This window comes from Grampus griseus (genome assembly GCF_964374135.1).
Source record: "Grampus griseus genome assembly, chromosome: 12".
In the NCBI taxonomy this organism is placed as follows: Eukaryota; Metazoa; Chordata; class Mammalia; order Artiodactyla; family Delphinidae; genus Grampus; species Grampus griseus.
This window is the reverse complement of record NC_139006.1, coordinates 69315537-69335469: the sequence shown is the minus strand read 5'-3', so window position 1 is coordinate 69335469 and position 19933 is coordinate 69315537. Positions and strand designations below refer to the sequence as shown.

Sequence of the window (19933 nt, the reverse complement as noted above, 5' to 3'; positions counted from 1 at the left end):
AAAGTCAGACTAGGCCATATAGTGTGGGTCCTTCTAGTTCACCTCCTGGTATTTTGGCACAAAATGAGGATAGACCACAAAAATCTATGGACATTTTCAAGTCTGGTTTTTAAAAAATATATAATACTTGAACCAATCACAGAATAATATATGGCTTCTAATTACTTTGTCAGTTTAAGCAATAGGGAAAAAAATACATTTTTGTTCTGTGGTGACTACTTATTGGTTAGACTTTTATTTTCCTCTTCGTATTTTCGGTGACTGTTTCCCACTGGAATCATCAACCAGGTCTCTCAGGCGAGATAAATGGTGCAAAGCCCTTCATTAAAAAGTATAAAACACATTATAAACCAATATTAAGGACTGAATAGGTAATGCAAAAAGAAATGGTGATTATATTGTTTCTTAACTTCAAAATTAGTATGAGAGATAAGTTTATGGAATAGTTTTAGTATCAAAACTGAAAATTTTTCTTTACAAAACCTTGCAATCTGAATAACTGAGGGTTAAAATAATTCATCTAAAATTCTATAAACACTTACTTAAAAAAATTATATGTTTGACATTTAAGGGTTTTTTTTTGAAAGTGTGCCAAGTAGCCTAATAAGAAACAATAATAGGTATCACTTGTGTCACACTTAAAGCATCTTTTTCATGTACTTTGCAGAATGAAATGATACCTTCTGATATACTGTGTATATCATTTAAGAAATAAAGGACATAATTCATTTTTAACATGTACAATCAAGAGAGCTAAATTTAAATAGCACTAAAGAATCAGTCACAATTGAGGAAAACTCATTTTTATTGAGCATGGGGGAAAACAAATGACAATTACATTGAATAATGCACTATTATACCAACACCCTGGTTTTTCTCAATCATCCCTCAGACAAACCAAGAAGATAGGAGCCCTTAACTTTCCAGTCTTCCTCTAAAAGTATTCTTTCAGCTTTCCTTCTCCCTTACCCTTCAGATCCTTGAGGATCACTCAAAAATATCAGTTAATCAACCATATTTCAGATCTCTGATAAATAAGAGACCAAGAAAAACAGAAATAATATACCAGTAATCTCTAAAGTGAGAAATTAGTGAGAAGTTACTGAAAGGTGGTGACTACAACACCTTATTCTACAGTCTCCAACACAGGTTCAACTGATGTATATTAAATAAAATATATCTTCCACTTTACCAAGGATAAGGAGAGGGAGGAAATTAGTAGTGTTAATTACTGCATTACGTCTATTTCCCTGTACTCTATTTCTTAGACACTTCTACTCAAATGTATTAAGAATCTGAATTCTGCCATCCTTTTGGCAGCTTCTGTTAATTTCTGAGATTGTCATCTTCATTATCTAAATGACAATAACTCACCCAGAGTTACTAAGCAATCAGAGGTAAAATTAGACTTTATTATTTCTACATCCTAATATCTCTCTACTTAAAGAATTATTTTCTTCCTACAGACATATTTATAAGGAAGAAGATAATCTGTAAATATACTTGGGGCTTATCTTCCTTTTTTCTTTTCAGGCTGTGACTCAAGAGAAGGAAGATGACAAGTGGCTAGAATCTGATGTTACTGTTTACAAATCAGAGGGTCAACAGATCCTTTAGATTTAGAGGGTCTATGAAATTGGATGGGGAAAAAAATCATCTTTATTTTCACAAAATGCTATCTCTAAATTAGCATTTCCTTCCATTATGAATGTAAGCAACAGCCAAAATCTGTGACCTCATACGCCATAGAAATCAGAGGTATTTTCATATCACATTATAGTCATTGCAAGTATGTTTTATACTCATCACTACTTCAAAATTACAATAGTTATATAATAGTTACAAAATTACAACAGTTATTAAACCCACTGCTAAAACATACGCCCTCTAAGTCTTTCTGTCTACAGTCCAAAAGTTCATATGACATAACTGGCCAACTATTAGACAACTTTAAGTCTAGTTTTCATCCTCCAAATAGTGAAGTCTCACTGGTAACCCAGACATCAATGCCTTCCAATATTCCCTTTCTGTAATTGTTTGCTGATCAATATGTGAAAGGTAAGTAAAAGAGCACACCATGGTTTAATGCTTTTATTCAAGTTATGCAAAAGGCCTTCACACTAATACATGTTTTTACAAAATGAATTTTAACTTACCTGTATTTTAAATGTATTGTCTTATTTTAAATGCAATAAAGAGAAGCATATTTTACTAATTAGAAATGTATTTTAATATTTTCATAGTTAATTCACTATAACTGGTTTCCTTTCTAATCCCATGTACTGTATTTTATGTCTTTAAAACAAAATGTCAGGTAGAAAGGGGAGTGGGTAATAATGGGAAGGAATAAAAAAGCTAAGTAGAAGTGTGAAATCTTCAGTCTCCCTACCTCAGCTACGCAATCATTTGGCAGTTCCTTTCATCTAACCTCTATCTCCCGTTTTGAGAATAAAGCGATCTGTTTAGAGAAGAGTCTATCAAAAGTGATTGGTATTTCAAAGTTAAGTGTAGGGAGAAGGGAAGAATAAAATTGTAGAAGGAAATTATTCTTGATTTTCTTCTCTCAAAAAGTGAAAAAGCAGGCTAATGGGGAAAACATCAACCTAAGGGTTGTATTACAACATTGAATAGTCATTCACCTTAAAAACTGAAATTAAAAAACTCATTTCTTATTGTGACAATGTATCTATTGATGATCATTCAAGTAAATACTAATCAACCCACAGAAACTCAGTAACACTGATTATGTGATGGCAATTTAGCTATACTTTACCCATTGACATCTTACATTTGTTTTTCTACTAGTACTACTATACTGGCTGTTCTCTTAAATACGATGTTTACTGGCCTATATTCAGCCTAGAATCCAGCAAGAACTGAATGAAAGGCTTTTCAGAACAAACTGCCCACTCTTTCCTAGATCTAAGTAAAATATGAGCACATTAGAATAAAGAAAAATGTTTGCTTTAGGGTCAAGTTTTGCAAGTCTGAGAGCTAATTCTGTCTATCCCTAGTGTAGAACGAAGACCAGAAAATTGAGCAAGAAAAGAGATCTGAGAAATGAGACAACTTCCCAGCTATCGTTAAGTTTGGTTTTCACAGCATGGCCTTTAGTATTGAGAATTACAAAATCTTACACATTCATATGTGTAAGGGCGCGTCATATTCACACAATCAAATCTATAAAATAAATACCCGTCTCTTCTACCAATATCATGACTATAGGAAATTCTTCCCAACTTTTTAAGATATGTAACTAAGAAAATAAGTAGATTAACACCTTAGGGCATTTAGACCTATCTTTATATCCAGGACATTATATCCACTTAAATTTCTGTGGCGATATGTCAAATAATGATATACTTACTTAGGATTATTTATCTCTTCTAGAGGGAATATATGACAACACATTTCACGTACAAGTTGTTCTTCCAGAATATCCACACCAATACTATCTCAAATTGTTGGTATTACTCAGAAATGAAAAGATATTTTCCCTAGGCCATTCACATCTATTATATTTTTAGTGTCTACAGTTATCTCATTAGGTCCTAAGAATATTTTCAATAGAAAATAGCGCAAATTTAAGAGAAAATCTCAGGATTAAAAATTATGCTCCAAGAATCTTAAATATACCTAGCACACCTCCTCTTCCAGCTACTTTAATTCCATTCTGTAACCTTCTGATTTCAATCAGAGATGTTTGTATCCATAACATACTCAGAAATTAACAGAGAACACTTACTTTTGAAGTGACCTATTAACAGGAGCCATACTTTCCTTCAACTGTAATTTAGAGAAATCATCTTCTGAAACCTATTATTAAAAACACCAAATATAATAGAACAGTGAAAATATTATATAATTATAAACTTATATGCTATTTAATATGTGTGATTAATAAGAACATTAAAAATATTGTCCGCATTCCCAAGGAAATAATTCTAAGCAAATAATTTTCAGGAAAGCATTAAATATATATATATATTTTTTTATTCTAAAAATACTACAACTTTTTCATCTTGCAACTGTCCTAAAGTATGCTTCAAAATGTTTGTTCATTAAATATCAAATCTTGGCTTGAAATTATGACTTTACTGAACAAGGCTTTATCTCAAGAATATTTAAAAGGGGAAGGAAAAGAAGGATGGATTGCACTGTATGTTAGTGTCATGATCATTAGAATGTAAGGAGAAAAATTAAGAAATACAACTTAAGTGAGTAGCATGTGATAGTTCCTAAAATCTAGTACACTCACTTGTAATGAAAACTGAATTTTGTAAAGCTCTACTGAATAACAAAATAAACAATATCAATTAAAATGTATTAAGTATTTTCCAGGTATTAAGTTTTTACCAGGTGCCAAGGACTATAATAAGTACTTTCTATAGTTTGTTTCAATTTGTCTTCTCAACAATCTCATTTTACAGAAGAGGAAACTGAAATTAAGGAGGTTAAGTGATCTGTACAAATACTGCACTTGCTAGTAAGTGGCAGAATTAGAATTCACAATCAGGCTTGGAAGAACATAAGCTAGGTTTGTAAACACTATACTACTGTGAGGAAAATTCGACCCCTATGAAATATCAGCCCAAAGCAGAAACAGATTTCCAAATTCCTAGGAAATACACAAAAACACAATTACTTTAAAATAAAACTTTACATAACCGTATTAAGAGTCAATAAACACATGGTAACAAAATTAAACTTCAGATGACAAAGGTTATGGGGAGAAGTCTAATGTTGAAAGGTTCTCTAGGCCACCTCAAATATAAACACAGGAAGTTGGACTACACAGAATAATTTTGTAGGGCATTAAAAAACAACTCTTACAATCCTTTCATCTACAGTTTTAATAACATCATATCTAAATACGATGTTGTATTTATAACCATAAACTTAATAGAACAATCCATTCAGGGGTACACAACTGCAAAAATCTTACAGTATTAAATTTGAGTAAGTTACTTTCTAAAAAAAAGAATAACAACAGTACAACTCTACGACATGTGTTATATACCATGCTTATTAACATAAAATTAGAGTTGAGGCTAAGAAAGACCTAGGAGGAAATCTTATCCTTCACAGATCTCAATTCACATTCACAGATTTCAATTCATAAATTAAGTTTGTGCTTACTTGTTTAATTTCGCCTTTTGGCTCTGTGGTTTTATTCTGATTAAAACTTTCTTGCACTGCTTGAAGATTAAATAACATTTGTTTCAGGGCTTCAACAGGACCATGGTGTTTCCCTCCAGAAAGGGTACAGCTCTAGAAGTTAAAACAGATGAATGATGAACCATCCAAATTCAGAAGGGGAAAAGTTCTATTTTGTATTATTTCCCCACAATACAAATTAATGCAAAATCCAAACAATACATGTCAATAAAGTGTTCCAACAAATCAAAACTGTAACTCATAAACCTCTCCTTACCCAGTCACTTAAAGACAATCACTATTAACAGCTTGGCACATCCTTCCCAGTCCTTGTTCTTTTAAAATGAATGGTACATGTTTACATTTGCAATGCGTTCACTTAGTACATTTAAAATTATAGATTTTTTGAACTGAAAGGTCCTCAGAGAGCAGGTAAGTCAATATGCTCTTTTCAAGTGTGTAAATGACGCTGGTTATCAGCTGAACAAGGACTAGAATTTCAAATATCATATTCTCTGCACACTTCCAAATACGTTTTCACACAGGGAATGCTGGTTTTTCACCTCTTTATGGACCACACATTCCTTGCTACCTTAAAAACACTCACACCTCGATTACCACTGATCTTATCTGCATCCAAAGAAGGCAACAGCACTTAGCCACATAAGGTAGTCAGTTAAGAGAACCTGTACAGGATATTTTTAAACTTCTTTTTTAAAGTCTTACCTTTATTTTTACATCTTTCAAATGAGTTGCTGTGTCCTGATAATCATCCACAAAGTGGAAAATAGGCCTCTTAAGATGTCTATAATTTAAAATATTTCAACATGGACAGTATAACATATATACGAAGTTAAGCACAGTGGCCAAAAAGATTTTAAAGGCACTCTCCACAGTTATATGAACAGGGTATAAGAAACAAGGTGTGGGAACGTAATAAAATGGTGCAGCTCCTGTAGAAAACAGTATGGTAATTCCTCAAAAAACTAAATACAGAATTACCACAATGATCCTGCAACTCCCCTTCTGAGTATATACCCAAAAGAAATGAAAGCAGAGATTCAAACAGATATTTGTACACCTATGTTCATAGCAGCATTATTCACAATAGTCAAAAGGCAGAAGCAACCTAAGTGTCCATCAACAGATAAATGGATCAACAAAACATGATACATACACACAATGGTGTATTATTCAATCTAAGAAAGGAAGGAAATTTTGACAGATGATACAACATGGATGAACCTTGAAGACGTTATGCTAAGTGAAATAAGCCAGTAACAAAAGGAACGATATAGTATGAGTCTTCTTATAAGATGCTATGGATTGAATTGTGTCCCCCACCCCAGAATTCATGGTGAAGCCCTAACCTTGAATGTGGCTGTATTTAGAGATAAGGTTATAAGGAGGTAATCAAGGTTAAGTGAGGTTATAAGGGTGGGACCCTGAAACCATAGGATTAATATCCTCATAAAGAGACACTTAAGAGCTCAAGGAAAGGCCATGTGAGGACAAAGTGGGAAGGTGGCTTGTATGCAAGCCAGGGAGAGAGCCTTCACCAGTAACAGAATCAGTCAGCACCTTGATCTTAGATTCCCCCACCTCCAAAACTGTGAGAACCAAATATCTGTTGTTTAAGCCACCCAGCCTATGGTATTTTGTTATGGCAGCCTCAGCAGACTAAAACATATACGGTTCCTAGAATAATCAAATTCATAGAGACAGAAAGTAGAATGGTGCTAGCAGAGGCTGGGGGTAAAGGAGGATGGGAAGTTAGTGTTTAGTGGGTAGTTTCAGTTGGTAAAGCTGAAAAAGTTCTAGAGATAGACAGTGGTGATGGTTGCACAGCAATGTGAAGGTACGGTACTTATTGCACAGAACTATACACTTAAAAATCGTCAGGGCTTCCCTGGTGGCACAGTGGTTGAGAGTCCGCCTGCTGATGCAGGAGACACGGGTTCGTGCCCCGGTCCGGGAAGATCCCACATGCCGTGGAGCGGCTGGGCCCGTGAGCCATGGCCGCTGAGCCTGCGTGTCCAGAGTCTGTGTTCAGCAACAGGAGAGGCCACAACAGTGAGAGGCCCGTGTACCGCAAAAAAAAAAAAAAAAGGTCAAAATAGTAAATATTATATATACTTTACCAAAATTTAAAAAAAAAGAAAGAAAGAAAAAGAAACAGGGCATAAGGATCCAGTTCCACTTATACTCCTACAACCTTGGAGACAGCACCTGAGGCATTATCTCTAAATGATCTGCATACAGCCACTGGTTTAGAAGAAATTCAGGTTGCCTAATGCCAACCATAAAAGTTACAAAAGCTTGCCTCTGCAATTTGCTATGTCTGCCTTGAGTGAACTTTTCAGGCAAAATTCTGGTCAGAGTACCAAAAAAGAAAACTACAAAACAGATTATATGAACTGTTCTGTGCCACTCATGAATGAATGTTTAATAAACGTTGGCATGTTTGATAGAATTTGTTCTGAGACTTCTCATTAAATCCTTGTAGTGAATGTCTCTGAGTATGTCTTTTTGTATAGTATAGCTCTGACTCTCGGAACTATAGTAATGTTTCATGTATTCAAAAACCAATTACTTAAACCACATAAAATGTGGGAATAACCCAATTTACACAATAAAAAAAATGAGCCACCTAACAGCATTACAAATGAACAACATGACCACACTGAAAGGAGTTGGGCAGAAAATAATTAACCACGGTAACCTTGGAAAAGAGTATTTTGACTGGATATTGCAAGGCAAAAGACAAAAAGAACCATACACAAATAATATAATCTAATTAGTAAATGTGTTTCTTACAGCAGTATGGGTTAGCAATTCTGAAACTATGCATATGCTAAGACTGAAAAAATAAGTAAACCTATTATAGATAATAAGAGTAAAGATTCTCACCAGATGAGAAAGAAGTTACAAATAAGGAACAGAGGGGCTAAAACAAAGCCTGTGGTATTGGACTCGAATAAGTAGTATCAGTACGAACTCATGATTTTATACCTACATATAAAATATATATATGTAAACAGATATACAAATAAGTATGTGTGTATACGTGGCTTAGTAAACTTATGTTTCCTAAGTCTGCCTGCTGAGAAAGTCTAGAATAAAAACCCAGCAGCAATAAGCACACCTAGTGCCTAGATCTTAGTTTCTAAATACCATTTTCCAATAAAAAGAACCATGGCTCCTCAGAGAAGTGCTCAAAAAAGCATAGGGACATGTCAAAAGGACACATGGAGCCAACCTGAAGCAACTCTTTATGGCCTAAACTAAAACAATTTAAGCAAAAAAATAAGTAATAATATTGTATTGTGTTAAACCTAGAATAAAATAAATATCTATGAGTCCTAATAAAAATAGTTTAATAAATAAATGGGGGAGAAGGAATAGCTCTTCATTACACAAGAATTTCAATTAATAATGCAGACAAAAAGTCAATATCCACCAATGGATACTCAATTAGTAGATGAAAGTTTGAGACTACTTGCATAGTCTCACAGTATCTCCCCTACGATATTTATTAATTACAAGGGGAAACCATGATTTTACTAAAGAGAAAACCAGTAGGCACCACGTGTTCAAGACTAACATCACAAGTATTAATATATTATAATTTTATATATTACATATTATTTTATTAACATATTGCTCTGGACTGAATGTTTGTGTCCCCTTACAATTCAAATGTTGAAGCCTAATCTCAATGTGACAGTATTTGGAGGAGGGGCTTCTGTGAGGTAACTAGGTCATAAAGGTGGAACTCTCATGAGTGGGATTAGTGCCCTTATAAGAAGAGAAACAGAGAGCTTTCACCCTCTCTGCTCTTGGCCATGTGAAGATACAAGGAGAAGATGACCATCTGCAAACTAGGAAGCAGGATCTCACCAGACACCTTCATCTGGACTTCTCAGTCTCCAGAACTGCGAAAAATAAATGTTTGTTGTTTAAGCCAACTGGTCTAAGGCATATTTATTACGGCAGCCTGAACTAAGGAACATATCAATATTACCAATGATATCAATATATCATGAACCCTCTGATATGATGCACTGAGAAGGGCACAGCATGATTTCTGTTGCATTCTTGCCAAAAATTCATAACCTCATTCTAATCATGAGAAAACTTCAGATAAACCCAATTCAGGAACTATCTACAAAAAAACCAACGACCAGTAACTCTGAAAAAGTGTCAAGGTCATGACAGACAAGGAAAGACTGAGGAACTGTCAGACTGAAGTAAATTAAGACATGATAACTAAATGCAATGCTGGATCCTGCAACAAGACACTGGTAGAAAAACTGGTGAAATCAGAATAAGGTCTGTAATTCAGGTAACAGTATTGGGCCTATGTGATCATTATGATATAAGATGTTAACATTAGGGAAGCTGGGAGAAGGGTGACAGGAACGACCTGTATTATCTTTGCAACTTTCTGTACATCTAAAATTATTTAAAAATAAAAAAACACCGTGGTAGTGAGGCTGTGTGTGTAAAGGCATAAGAAAAGGGATTAGCTGGTTAGTATTTAACAGTCATCCATCTCAAACTCTGAAAAACTTATGCAAATTTGTGCCTCTACCAGCTCTCCTTACCCAAGTAAATTGCACCACCCAATCCTTTAGTTGCTTGGCTCAAACATCTTGGACTCATCCTTTGAATCCTCTCTATCTCCATCCTACGAGGTCACCTTCAAAACACATCCCAAGTCTAACTATTTCTGACCATCTCCAATGTACCCACCTAGCCCAAGCCTTTACAATCCCTATCCTGGAAGACTGCAAAAGCCTCCTAACTGGGTTCCCTGTCCTTCTCTAGCTCCTTTCAAGGTCTATGTTCCATACAGCTGCCTGTTTATATTTTAAAATGTAGATCTGATAATTTCATTCCTCCAAAGTACTCCAGGGACTTCTCATCTCGCTGAAATAAAACATAAAATCTTCATTCCATTACTTACATAGCTACATGATCTGACTCCTGGTTACCTCTCCATCTTATCTCTTAACCATTCATCCTTGTTCTTTCTGATTGAGCTACACTGACTGGACTCTGATATTCCTTGAACATGCCAAACACTTTTCTGCGTTGGGGTTTCTGCACTTACTATTCCCTCTACATGTAAAGTTACTTCCCTATGGGTACACACAAGGCTTATTCACTCATTTTAGGTTTTGGCGCAAATATCACCTCTCTAGAGAGGCGATTCCTACCTACTCTAGTTAAAATTTCTCTATCCCAAGTAATTTTTCTTTATAACATTTTGTAGTATCCCCTTATATATTACATTTTGATATAGCTTATCTCTCCAATTTGGAATAAAAAATCCAAGATGCAAGGTTTCTTCTCTCTTATTTACTATCAGGAATACAGTTCCTAGAAAAGTGCTTGGTATCCAAATATTTGGCAAATAAATATTTGATAATTAAGCTTCACTTAATCAGCATCTGCTATAGTATCTTATACAGAGCTCTAAGGTCAGGGACTTCCCTGGTGGTCCAGTGGGTAAGACTCTGCACTCCCAATGTAGGGGGCCCGGGTTCAATCCCTGGTTGGGCAACTAGATCCCACATGCATGCCACAACTAAGAAGTCTGCAACCCTGCATCCCACAACTAAGACCAGGTACGGACAAAATAAATATTAAAAAAAAAAAAAAAAGAGCTCTAAGGTCAGACATATTCTGACAGCCTCTACTTTCTCTAGTAAATTTCACTGAAGGAAAAGATACATATTGTATTAAAATTTTTAGCTAATTTTTGTTTTGAGTGTTCAATCTCTCAAATCTTCCAGATGTTAAAATATCAAAAGTGTATTTCAATATTTAACAGCCATGGCTTATACTTCTAAATCATATTATATATCATTCCTTATGTGTATATATACACATTTACACTTCATTTTAGGGTTACTTGCAAGATACACATATGCTGATTTTATAAAACTGGATAATAAATTTCCCATTTTAAATCATAGGGGTGATAATTGCATCTTAGAAACATAACTCTCAATAAGCAACCGCGCTATGGGAAAATATAATTTACTCTATAAGATTCTGTTTTGTATGTTTTTCACAAGAAAAAAAAAAAACCATTGTAATAACAATTTAGGCTCCCTGTAGAGTTCAATCCCAGGTCACTCTACTTTAGAATACTAAAATAAAATTATCAATAATTCTAGGAGTGATGGTTTTATGGAAGTGTGTTGCGGAAGAAGGGATTTTAGTCATGTTTTGTTTTATACTATCTAAGTAACTTAGAAATTAATATCTATATATATTAGTCATAAATATTCTTTTAATAAGTTAAAAAGATTTAACATCACCCACCTGATTATCATTATTTAAAAAGTCTTCAAGGAACCTGTCAGCATACTTTGCCCTTGAAGTTTGTTGAACACTATCATCAGAGTTAACCGGAACAGGAGATTTGCTAGGATTTAAGGATACGAGACAGCAAATAAGTTCCCAATTTACAAAAAGTAGACAGTATATAACTGATGGTTATCATTTAAAGTGGTCACCACTAAATAACCATTAGGATTCATATTGATGCTGCTTAGTGATTCCTTCACCTTCTCCCTAAACTTCTTCCTTCATCCTGCCCTATCTCCTTGCTTCTCCTTTAAAGCTTTAAGGAAAAACTATATAGAAACTGAAGACATTAGTCTTCAACTAAACAAATAAGCCTTCAAATATAAGTATCCTCCAAAAGCTCATTTGCTTGAAATAAGCAGTGCATTTTTCCAATTAAACATTGTTAGTTACTCAATATTAATACACAAAACTGCCAGAAATTTATTAACAGTTTCTACTGGGATGGCAGTTACATGCTCTTCTACGTCAAAGCAATAGGACAGACTTCTCCCCCAGAACTGGCACATATTAATATAAAGGACAGATAAAAGTGGGAGAAGGATCAATTTTGAAATTAAAATTCCTGAGTTCAAATACCAGTCCCACTAACTTATATGACTTCACAAAACTTTATCTTCAGTTTCTACATTTGTAGCCCCACTTATGTCACAGAAGTATTGCATAAATTAACTCAATATACCTGGTACATTGAATAGAGCTCAATAAATAATAGTTTCTATCTTGATGTCCAAGCAGAAGGAAAGGGGATCCCCAGCAAGAGTAAAAATTTTCCCCAAACCAAATTCTATTAGTTACAGAGAATAAAGAAACTCATTTTATCGTTTTCATTTATATATCAATATAAGATGTATCTCTAACTCAAATACTCAGATATCTAAGAATCTTCTTAAAACATTTAAATGTAATAATGCTTTTTTCTCAATAATTAGCAGCACTTCATTATTGACTCATTTGATCTGTAATTTACTAGGAACTTTTTCTCGCTTCCAAGTAGTCTTTTCTCCCATTCTTTACCAAAGAGTTTGTACATCCACCAACTATCAACAAAAAAGCATTTACCTCATTATAGAAGATGGGTGCTGGATATATAGGGAATCATTATACTATTCTTATACTTTTGTATTTGTTTGAAATTTTCCATTATAAAAAGTTAAACCAAAAAAAAAATTGTCTGGTTGTAGTTATTCTATCTCTCAGTACACTACTTGGAGTATTTCCTAGTCAATTTTGTTTCTGATGACAGATTGATAATAATTTGTCATTATCACAGTGAAGTAAGGTCTATTCCTTCTTCTCACACCATCATTAATTTAATGTAAAACATATCCATCATAATATGAATTTAATCTTCCAAAAATCAACTACTGTACCATAAGGTACTAGGGCAAACCATTAATAATAATTATACAAGTTAGAAGTCATAGTATCTAATTACAAAATACATTTGATGCATTCAAAAATTTTACTCTTAATTTAAGCATCTCTGATATGATTTGCTCACCCATTTTGGTTCCACTTGAAAGCAAAGTATTGCAGCTATAGAACTTTACAAATACAGATACAAATACAACCAACTGATACGAAGATAAATTAGTAAAGATGAAAGATAAGTTTAAGAATTAAGTGAGCTAATTACTAACCCAAGTTTTTTTTTTTAAAAAGATATTAATGAACCAACAAGTGCGAAATGAAGCTAAACAAACAAAAAATACTCTGGATGATCATCGCCACTATTAAAATTTTTAAGAGAGCATCATAAATCAGAAACTGTCCTAAGTACCTTATATTTACTTATTTTTTTAACATCTTTATTGGAGTATAATTGCTTTACAATGGTGTGTTAGTTTCTGCTGTATAACAAAGTGAGTCAGCTATATGTATACATATATCCCCATATCCCCTCCCTCTTGCGTCTCCCTTCCACCCTCCCTATCCCACCCCTCTAGGTGGTCACAAAGCACCAAGCTGATCTCCCTGTGCTATGCAGCTGCTTCCCACTAGCTATGTATTTTACATTTGGTAGTGTATATATGTCAATGCTACTCTCTCACTTCGTCCCAGCTTACCCTTCCCCCTCCCCTTATCCTCAAGTCCATTCTCCACATCTTCATTCCTGTCCTGCCCCTAGGTTCATCAGAACCATATATTTTTTTCTAGATTCCATATATATGTGTTAGCATACGGTATTTGTTTTTCTCTTTCTGACTTACTTCACTCTGTATGACAGACTCTAGGTCCATCCACCTCACTACAAATAACTCAGTTTTACTTTTTATTATGGCTGAGTAATATTCCATTGTTCATATGTGCCACATCTTCTTTATTCATTCATCTGTTGAAGGACACTTAGGTTGCTTCCATGTCCTGGCTATTGTAAATAGTGCTGTATATTTATTTTCTAATCAACTGAATCCTCACAACCCCAAAGTAGAAGTGATTTGTACAAAGTCTCAGCAAGGAAGTGACAGAGCCAAGATTCCAAACTAGAATTAGTCAGTGTCCACTTACAAAAGAATAAGATGTTCAACTGAGAAGGAATCAAAAAAAGGATTCAGGAATTAACAGACTGTCTGTAACAGAATGAAGGTTTAGACAACTGAAGATAATAAATTAGCAGAGCCTAAGGCAGGACACAGAATTACCAAGAATGCATTTCTGATGAATATACGTGTAATAATATCACTAAAAGAAACTTTCCTACCTAAGCTCTCAATTCCTCCTCTATACTCACATTCACGGGTATCTAGGCAAACACTTTTTAAATTATTCTGAGAAACTATGGCATAGAAAGGTTAAGTCCACAAATGAAAACAATCTTAGAAACTGCAAACATTTACCATACAAGAAAATGCACCATTATTTACAGAAAATAATGACTAAGAAAGTAAACTGTAAATGAAAAGAAATGAATAACTAATACATGGAGAGAATATAGAGGAAGAAAAAACTTAAAGTAAAAAAAGTAACGAGAATTTCAAGCCTTCTCCATTTGCAAAATAGTTGCTTTTGGTTCTAATTCCTCATATTTAATATATATTAATATTTTACAGTGCAACAAAAGGACCATGTAACAAAGACAAAAATTATATAATGTACCTAAGATTATGAAATATTACGCCATCTTGTGGTAACAAATGAAAAATGCAATTTAAAGCAAGCAACACTGAAAGCTATGCTCTACAGAATTACCATGTTATTACCACTGTTAATTATCATTGTTATTTAAAAGATAAATCAGATGTTCACATGACATTCTTCATTTGGAAAACTGAATAGTTTTTCTATTGTAACTTACTTACAAAGTAACAGGAATATTTTCCCATGATCTTTCTGCTTCAAGTTTATCTAATGAACAAGGACTGTCATCCTTCTTCAAAGACTTCGGTAATTCTTCAGTACAATGCTCTAGATTTCTCTTGGCCTTCAGGATAAGCAATTCAATTCTGTCACCTAATTTAAAAGATCACATTAATTCTTTAAGAAAAGAAATAAATGCAAAGCACAGCAAAACCTCACAAAGGCAACAAGAATTCAGATAATTTGGAATACACACATATCTGTAATAGCAAGCTATGTTAAAATGTGACATCTGGGGCTTCCCTGGTGGCGCAGTGGTTGAGAGTCCGCCTGCCGATGCAGGGGACATGGGTTCGTGCCCCGGTCTGGGAAGATCCCACATGCCGCAGAGCGGCTGGGCCCGTGAGCCATGGCTGCTGAGCCTGCGCGTCCGGAGCCTGTGCTCCGCAACGGGAGGCCACAACAGTGAGAGACCCGCGTACCGCAAAAAAAAAAAAAAATGTGACATCTGTTGTGACACAAAGAAAAACAGAAAAGACATTTTCCAGTCACAAAATGCTACGTAAATGAAGACCATTAAGAGTTCAAAATAGATATATCACTTGATGGTTACATCAAGAATATGACACAAAAACTCCTAGATGTGAGGTCAAATTTATAGCACTTTCTTTGGTTCTTAAAAACAACAACAAAACAAAACAATTACCACTGAATGGCTTTTTGGATCCTGGGAGAAGTGGATTGTCACACTGACATTGGCTATGTTCAGAATCACATTCATATTCATTAACTAATCCTTTATCATCACTCAAGGAATGTGAACTGTTTGACGGTTCAAAAGAATATTCAAAACCATCTAATTTATTCATTAGCTGAGAAGTTCTTTGTGCCTGGTAACTATGCCTAGGGGAACAGTGATCTTCTTTAAATATTTGATAAATCCTTTGACTATTTGTATCGGGCAGCAAGTCTTGATTGTAGAGCCAGACTGGGTATTTGAAATCCGGTATACTCGTTATCCCTGAAACATTAAGGTCAGACTTCTGGCTAGTGAGCCATCTTGGGTAATTCTTTTCAAGTTTGTGTTCTGAACTATCCCTAAAAGATGATTTCTTGTTAAAAGATAAAGATGGTACAGAAACACATTTATTAACCTTATTCACAAGTTTTGGGTTTTTCAGCCTACCACACTGCTTTCCTTTTACATTTGTGTATACAACCGGGGTAACTAAGTTATCCTTGCCCAGGAGAGTGGCTGGTTCTTGAAAATTTTGATTCTTTTCACTGTTGGATGAACTCAGTCTTCCAGTATGTTTTTTGCTTTTCTTGCTAATTCCATGACCTGCTCCAACATAAGTGAAAGAAAATGATCCATCTGCTGGAAGTTTTAATAGATCATCAGTTGTTAGGCTAATGGAGTCCATGTCATTAATAGTCTGTCCTCTACAGGATAAGGACAAATCTTTTTTGTCATCAAGATTTTCAAAAGCTGAAAAACAAAGCATAGTTCTGTTTACCTTCCTGTATCACATATAAAAATACTTTATAATATTCAACAGTAAATGAAAATTAAGAATTAAAAATCATGTTTGCCATTTTCCCTTCCGGAATATATTCTCCACTTCTGAGAGTAGAATGTAACCTTTTTCCACACTAGGGGCCATTCTGTAAGTGCTCAGTAAAGTGTTAACTGGATTATCAACAGATGCATTTTCCAAACTTGTATTCATGGAAACCTTACCAAGGAAAAACCCTTAACATCTTGTGAATATTACTGTCCTACAGAATACAGATCAGGAAGACTAATATAGCCCTAGCCCATCAATTGGAACTGATCAAGTATAAACTCTGAAAGGCTGAGATTTGTTTAAAGTCATTAAGCTAGTTAATGGAAGCTAGAACCACCAAGTCAATGCTATTTCTGTTATGCTATAATAGAACGGCTTAAGGGTTTAGGATCAGCCATCTACTATTATTAGTTACATTTCATGAGCTTCTCCTCTAAGGTCAAAAGGGGATCTTACCTGAAAACCCCTGAGAACCAGAAAATTACAGAATCATTTAAGAAATATAACCAGATCTCAATATTACAAGTCATTTTTACCCCAAAAGAAGCATTTAGTTTTCCAAGGCTACAATACATCTCTCAAAATGCTTTAAATCGGTAGGCAAAAAGAAAACAAAGAATAAAGCATACCATTCTTTGGTTTATAAACATAGTTGGAGAATTCTGGCATATTAGCAGAACATTTATCGATGTTAATCTTTCCAGTGCTTGCACCAAGATACATACAGCTTAGATCAAAATCATCAATATAGGCCTGTAGAGCCTGAGATGCAGAACTGTACAGTCTATCCTTATACTGAAAAGAGCCATCAGAGTTAGAGGAATTACTACCACTCAGGTTGCAGCTTGCTAACAGAGAAGATACTGAAGATTCCCGAGAACAAACTCTGCGCTTTATATTTAATTTTGCCATGGCTTCCTCAAAATGGGTTATTTCCACTCATTCCTCTTAGAAACAACTGTAATACAAAAACAAAAGGTTAAAGTTCCAATTAAAAGGAATAACAGCTGTACAGAGAGAAATTACTAAATCTGTAAACGTTTTATAACTTTCTTTAAAAAATAAAATCCATTATCTATAAATTATTTTTAGGTAATGCACATTATAGATTATCTGTTTTAATTACTGTGAATTCCTTCATCATCAATTTAGAAAACATTTATTGATCACCTATTATGTGCCTGAAATTATGTATACAAAAATCATCTAAGACTATGTATAGAAAGTACCAAGGGAAGAATACTCACTTTTTTTTAAAGTCCTAAAAACTACGATGTACAGTCTTTTCTTATGCTGATATAGGCTATGACATCACAATACCTAACATTCCCCTATACAAAATATTTTTCAATTCTTAAGCCTACCACCACGCGCTGCACATAGTAGGTGCTGGATAAATTTTTAAAAGGCATCAAATGACGTAGCTGAAACAAGAAGGAACAATGGAGAATACCCACCTTCAACATTTTAAATGCCAATTTGTAACTTCAGCCAACCCCTTCCCCCAAGACTTGAGAAAACAAAACAATTTACAATATTCATTTATAAAGAAATAAACTGCAAGTCTTACCATATAATGAGCTAGCAAAATGTTCTTTTCCTAAAATAACACTGTCAATAATCATTTTCTGACATTCATTTTTGATACTATCCTCACTATTTTCAATTCTTATGTAAAGTGGATTCAGCCCACCTCTCTTTCAAAGGAGACAATAGTTTGGAAATTGCTTTAATGTATTCATCTGTTTTTCCATTATTAAAATTGAGAGAATTCCAGTCTACCTTAATATAGCAACAATAGGATCTATATTTGAAAACCTAAGAAATAACAGAGTGAACAGGTACTACTTCAGTAAATAATATAACATTCTTTTAGAATTAAATCAATGGATTTTCTTAAGTAAAAATGAAAGCTTAATGTCTAGGACTTAACACATGCTATGATGTTATAAAATTAATGTTTAATTTTTGGGTATAATTTTTGGAATGTTAAAGTTTTAACAACTTTTAATGTAATCTTAATAACTGTCAAATTTGACTTTAAAATACTGAGAAAGTTTTCCGTTTACGAAGAAAAGAGCAAAAGGTCAGAGCTGACACTAGTCAGTGCAAAGCAGCAGCAGAACATAAGATAATGGTTATTTAGCCTCTGCTTTCCCTGAATGCTGTGATGCTATTGGTATACCTCTAAAGAATGGCTAGGCCAAGTCAGCTCTGCCCTTTCTTCACCCCTCTCACTAATGATTTTAACTTTTCTCAAGTAAATATTGCTTGGATCACAAACTTGACCAAACGTTTCCTCCCTTATTCCAACACAGGACAGGTTACCGATTTTACAATTTATTTTACAAAACCTTGAAAACGAAAACAAAACCCTAAAAAGGAAAGCTGTTGGATTACAGTTCTCAGTAAGTGGGTAATAACATTTATTTTAATTCACAAAAGGCAAAAAGAAAATCCACAACTGAATTTTTATTGTGCAAAGTTTCCAAAAGTACACCAAAGAAGAAACAAAAGTTTAATCAACTCCTATGCACCCATCATCCTGCTTCAACTACCAACACGACGAAACTCTATCCACCCACTTCTCCTCACTTCTGCCACAGAATTATCTGGAAGCAAATTCCCTGCATCTTACCATTTCTTCCGTTAACACTTCCGGGTGTATCCCCAAAAGGAAATCCATCATTCCGACGAATAGAACGTTAGCACGAGTGGCCAGAGATCTCTACTACCTTTCATTCAAAAACAGAACGTAGAGCGTTAAATTACCAATGAGAATAGCTCACAGGAAATGAAGAACAACTCTTAGAAATAACAGCTCTGATTTATGTTATGAAAATGAACATGTGCTTGTTCTGCAGCAAAAAGACAAGAATTAATGACCCTGGAAAGCGAAGATCGCTGGCGCCCCTGCAGCGGAGCATCTTCGGCTTCAAAGCTTCCGCCCTTAACTAGGAAACACCTCCCTCGGGGATTCCAGCACCCACCCACCCACCCACCCACCCCCCACCGCAGTCCCAGACACAGGCTTCTCACAAACCATTCATCAGACAACAAGAGCGAGCAGCCAGTTTTGCCGAGGTGACGGCCCCTAAAGCCCAAGACCCTGCCTCCCCGCCCGCTTCAATCGCCGACAGCGCCTCGAGGTCCAGCTCAGGTCCTCTCCTTCCCGTTCCGCGACCCTCCCCCTAAAGTTGCCCGCTTTCCACCGGGACTCTCATCCCGCCCCCTCCCTCGGGAGACACCCCACCCCTCCCCTCGGGCTGTCAAAGGATGGGACGCCTTTCGAAAACACACGCCCTTTTCCGGCCAAACTCACCGACGAAGGCCTGGAAAGAGAGAAAAGCGCAGACGTCCTCAATTCTCCACCCAAAGCCCTGTCCTGCCACCCGACGGGAGACGTGACAAAGCACCCAGACCCGGACGCCGCCCGGCCTCAGGTTCCGCTAGCTCGCAGGTTCCTCCGCCGTCAAAGCCGAGTGCGGATCCCGCGCTCCCTTTCAAACTGACCCAACATGGCGCTG

The 19933-nt window shown here is 35.2% G+C and overlaps 1 protein-coding gene across 1 annotated transcript; it reads right to left on the bottom strand.

The window, feature by feature from the left end:
• Positions 1-234: 234 nt before the first annotated feature.
• Positions 235-17336, bottom strand: LOC309831136 (lung adenoma susceptibility protein 2; the record flags this gene model as incomplete). Its single annotated transcript, XM_082668121.1, has 7 exons — positions 17036-17336; positions 15545-16327; positions 14841-14991; positions 11494-11596; positions 5140-5271; positions 3746-3816; positions 235-319 (listed from the first exon to the last, which is right to left on the bottom strand). The coding sequence occupies exons 1-7, from the start codon at positions 17316-17318 to the stop codon at positions 235-237; spliced, it is 1608 nt and encodes a 535-aa protein (XP_082524247.1). The 5' UTR covers positions 17319-17336.
• Positions 17337-19933: the final 2597 nt, after the last annotated feature.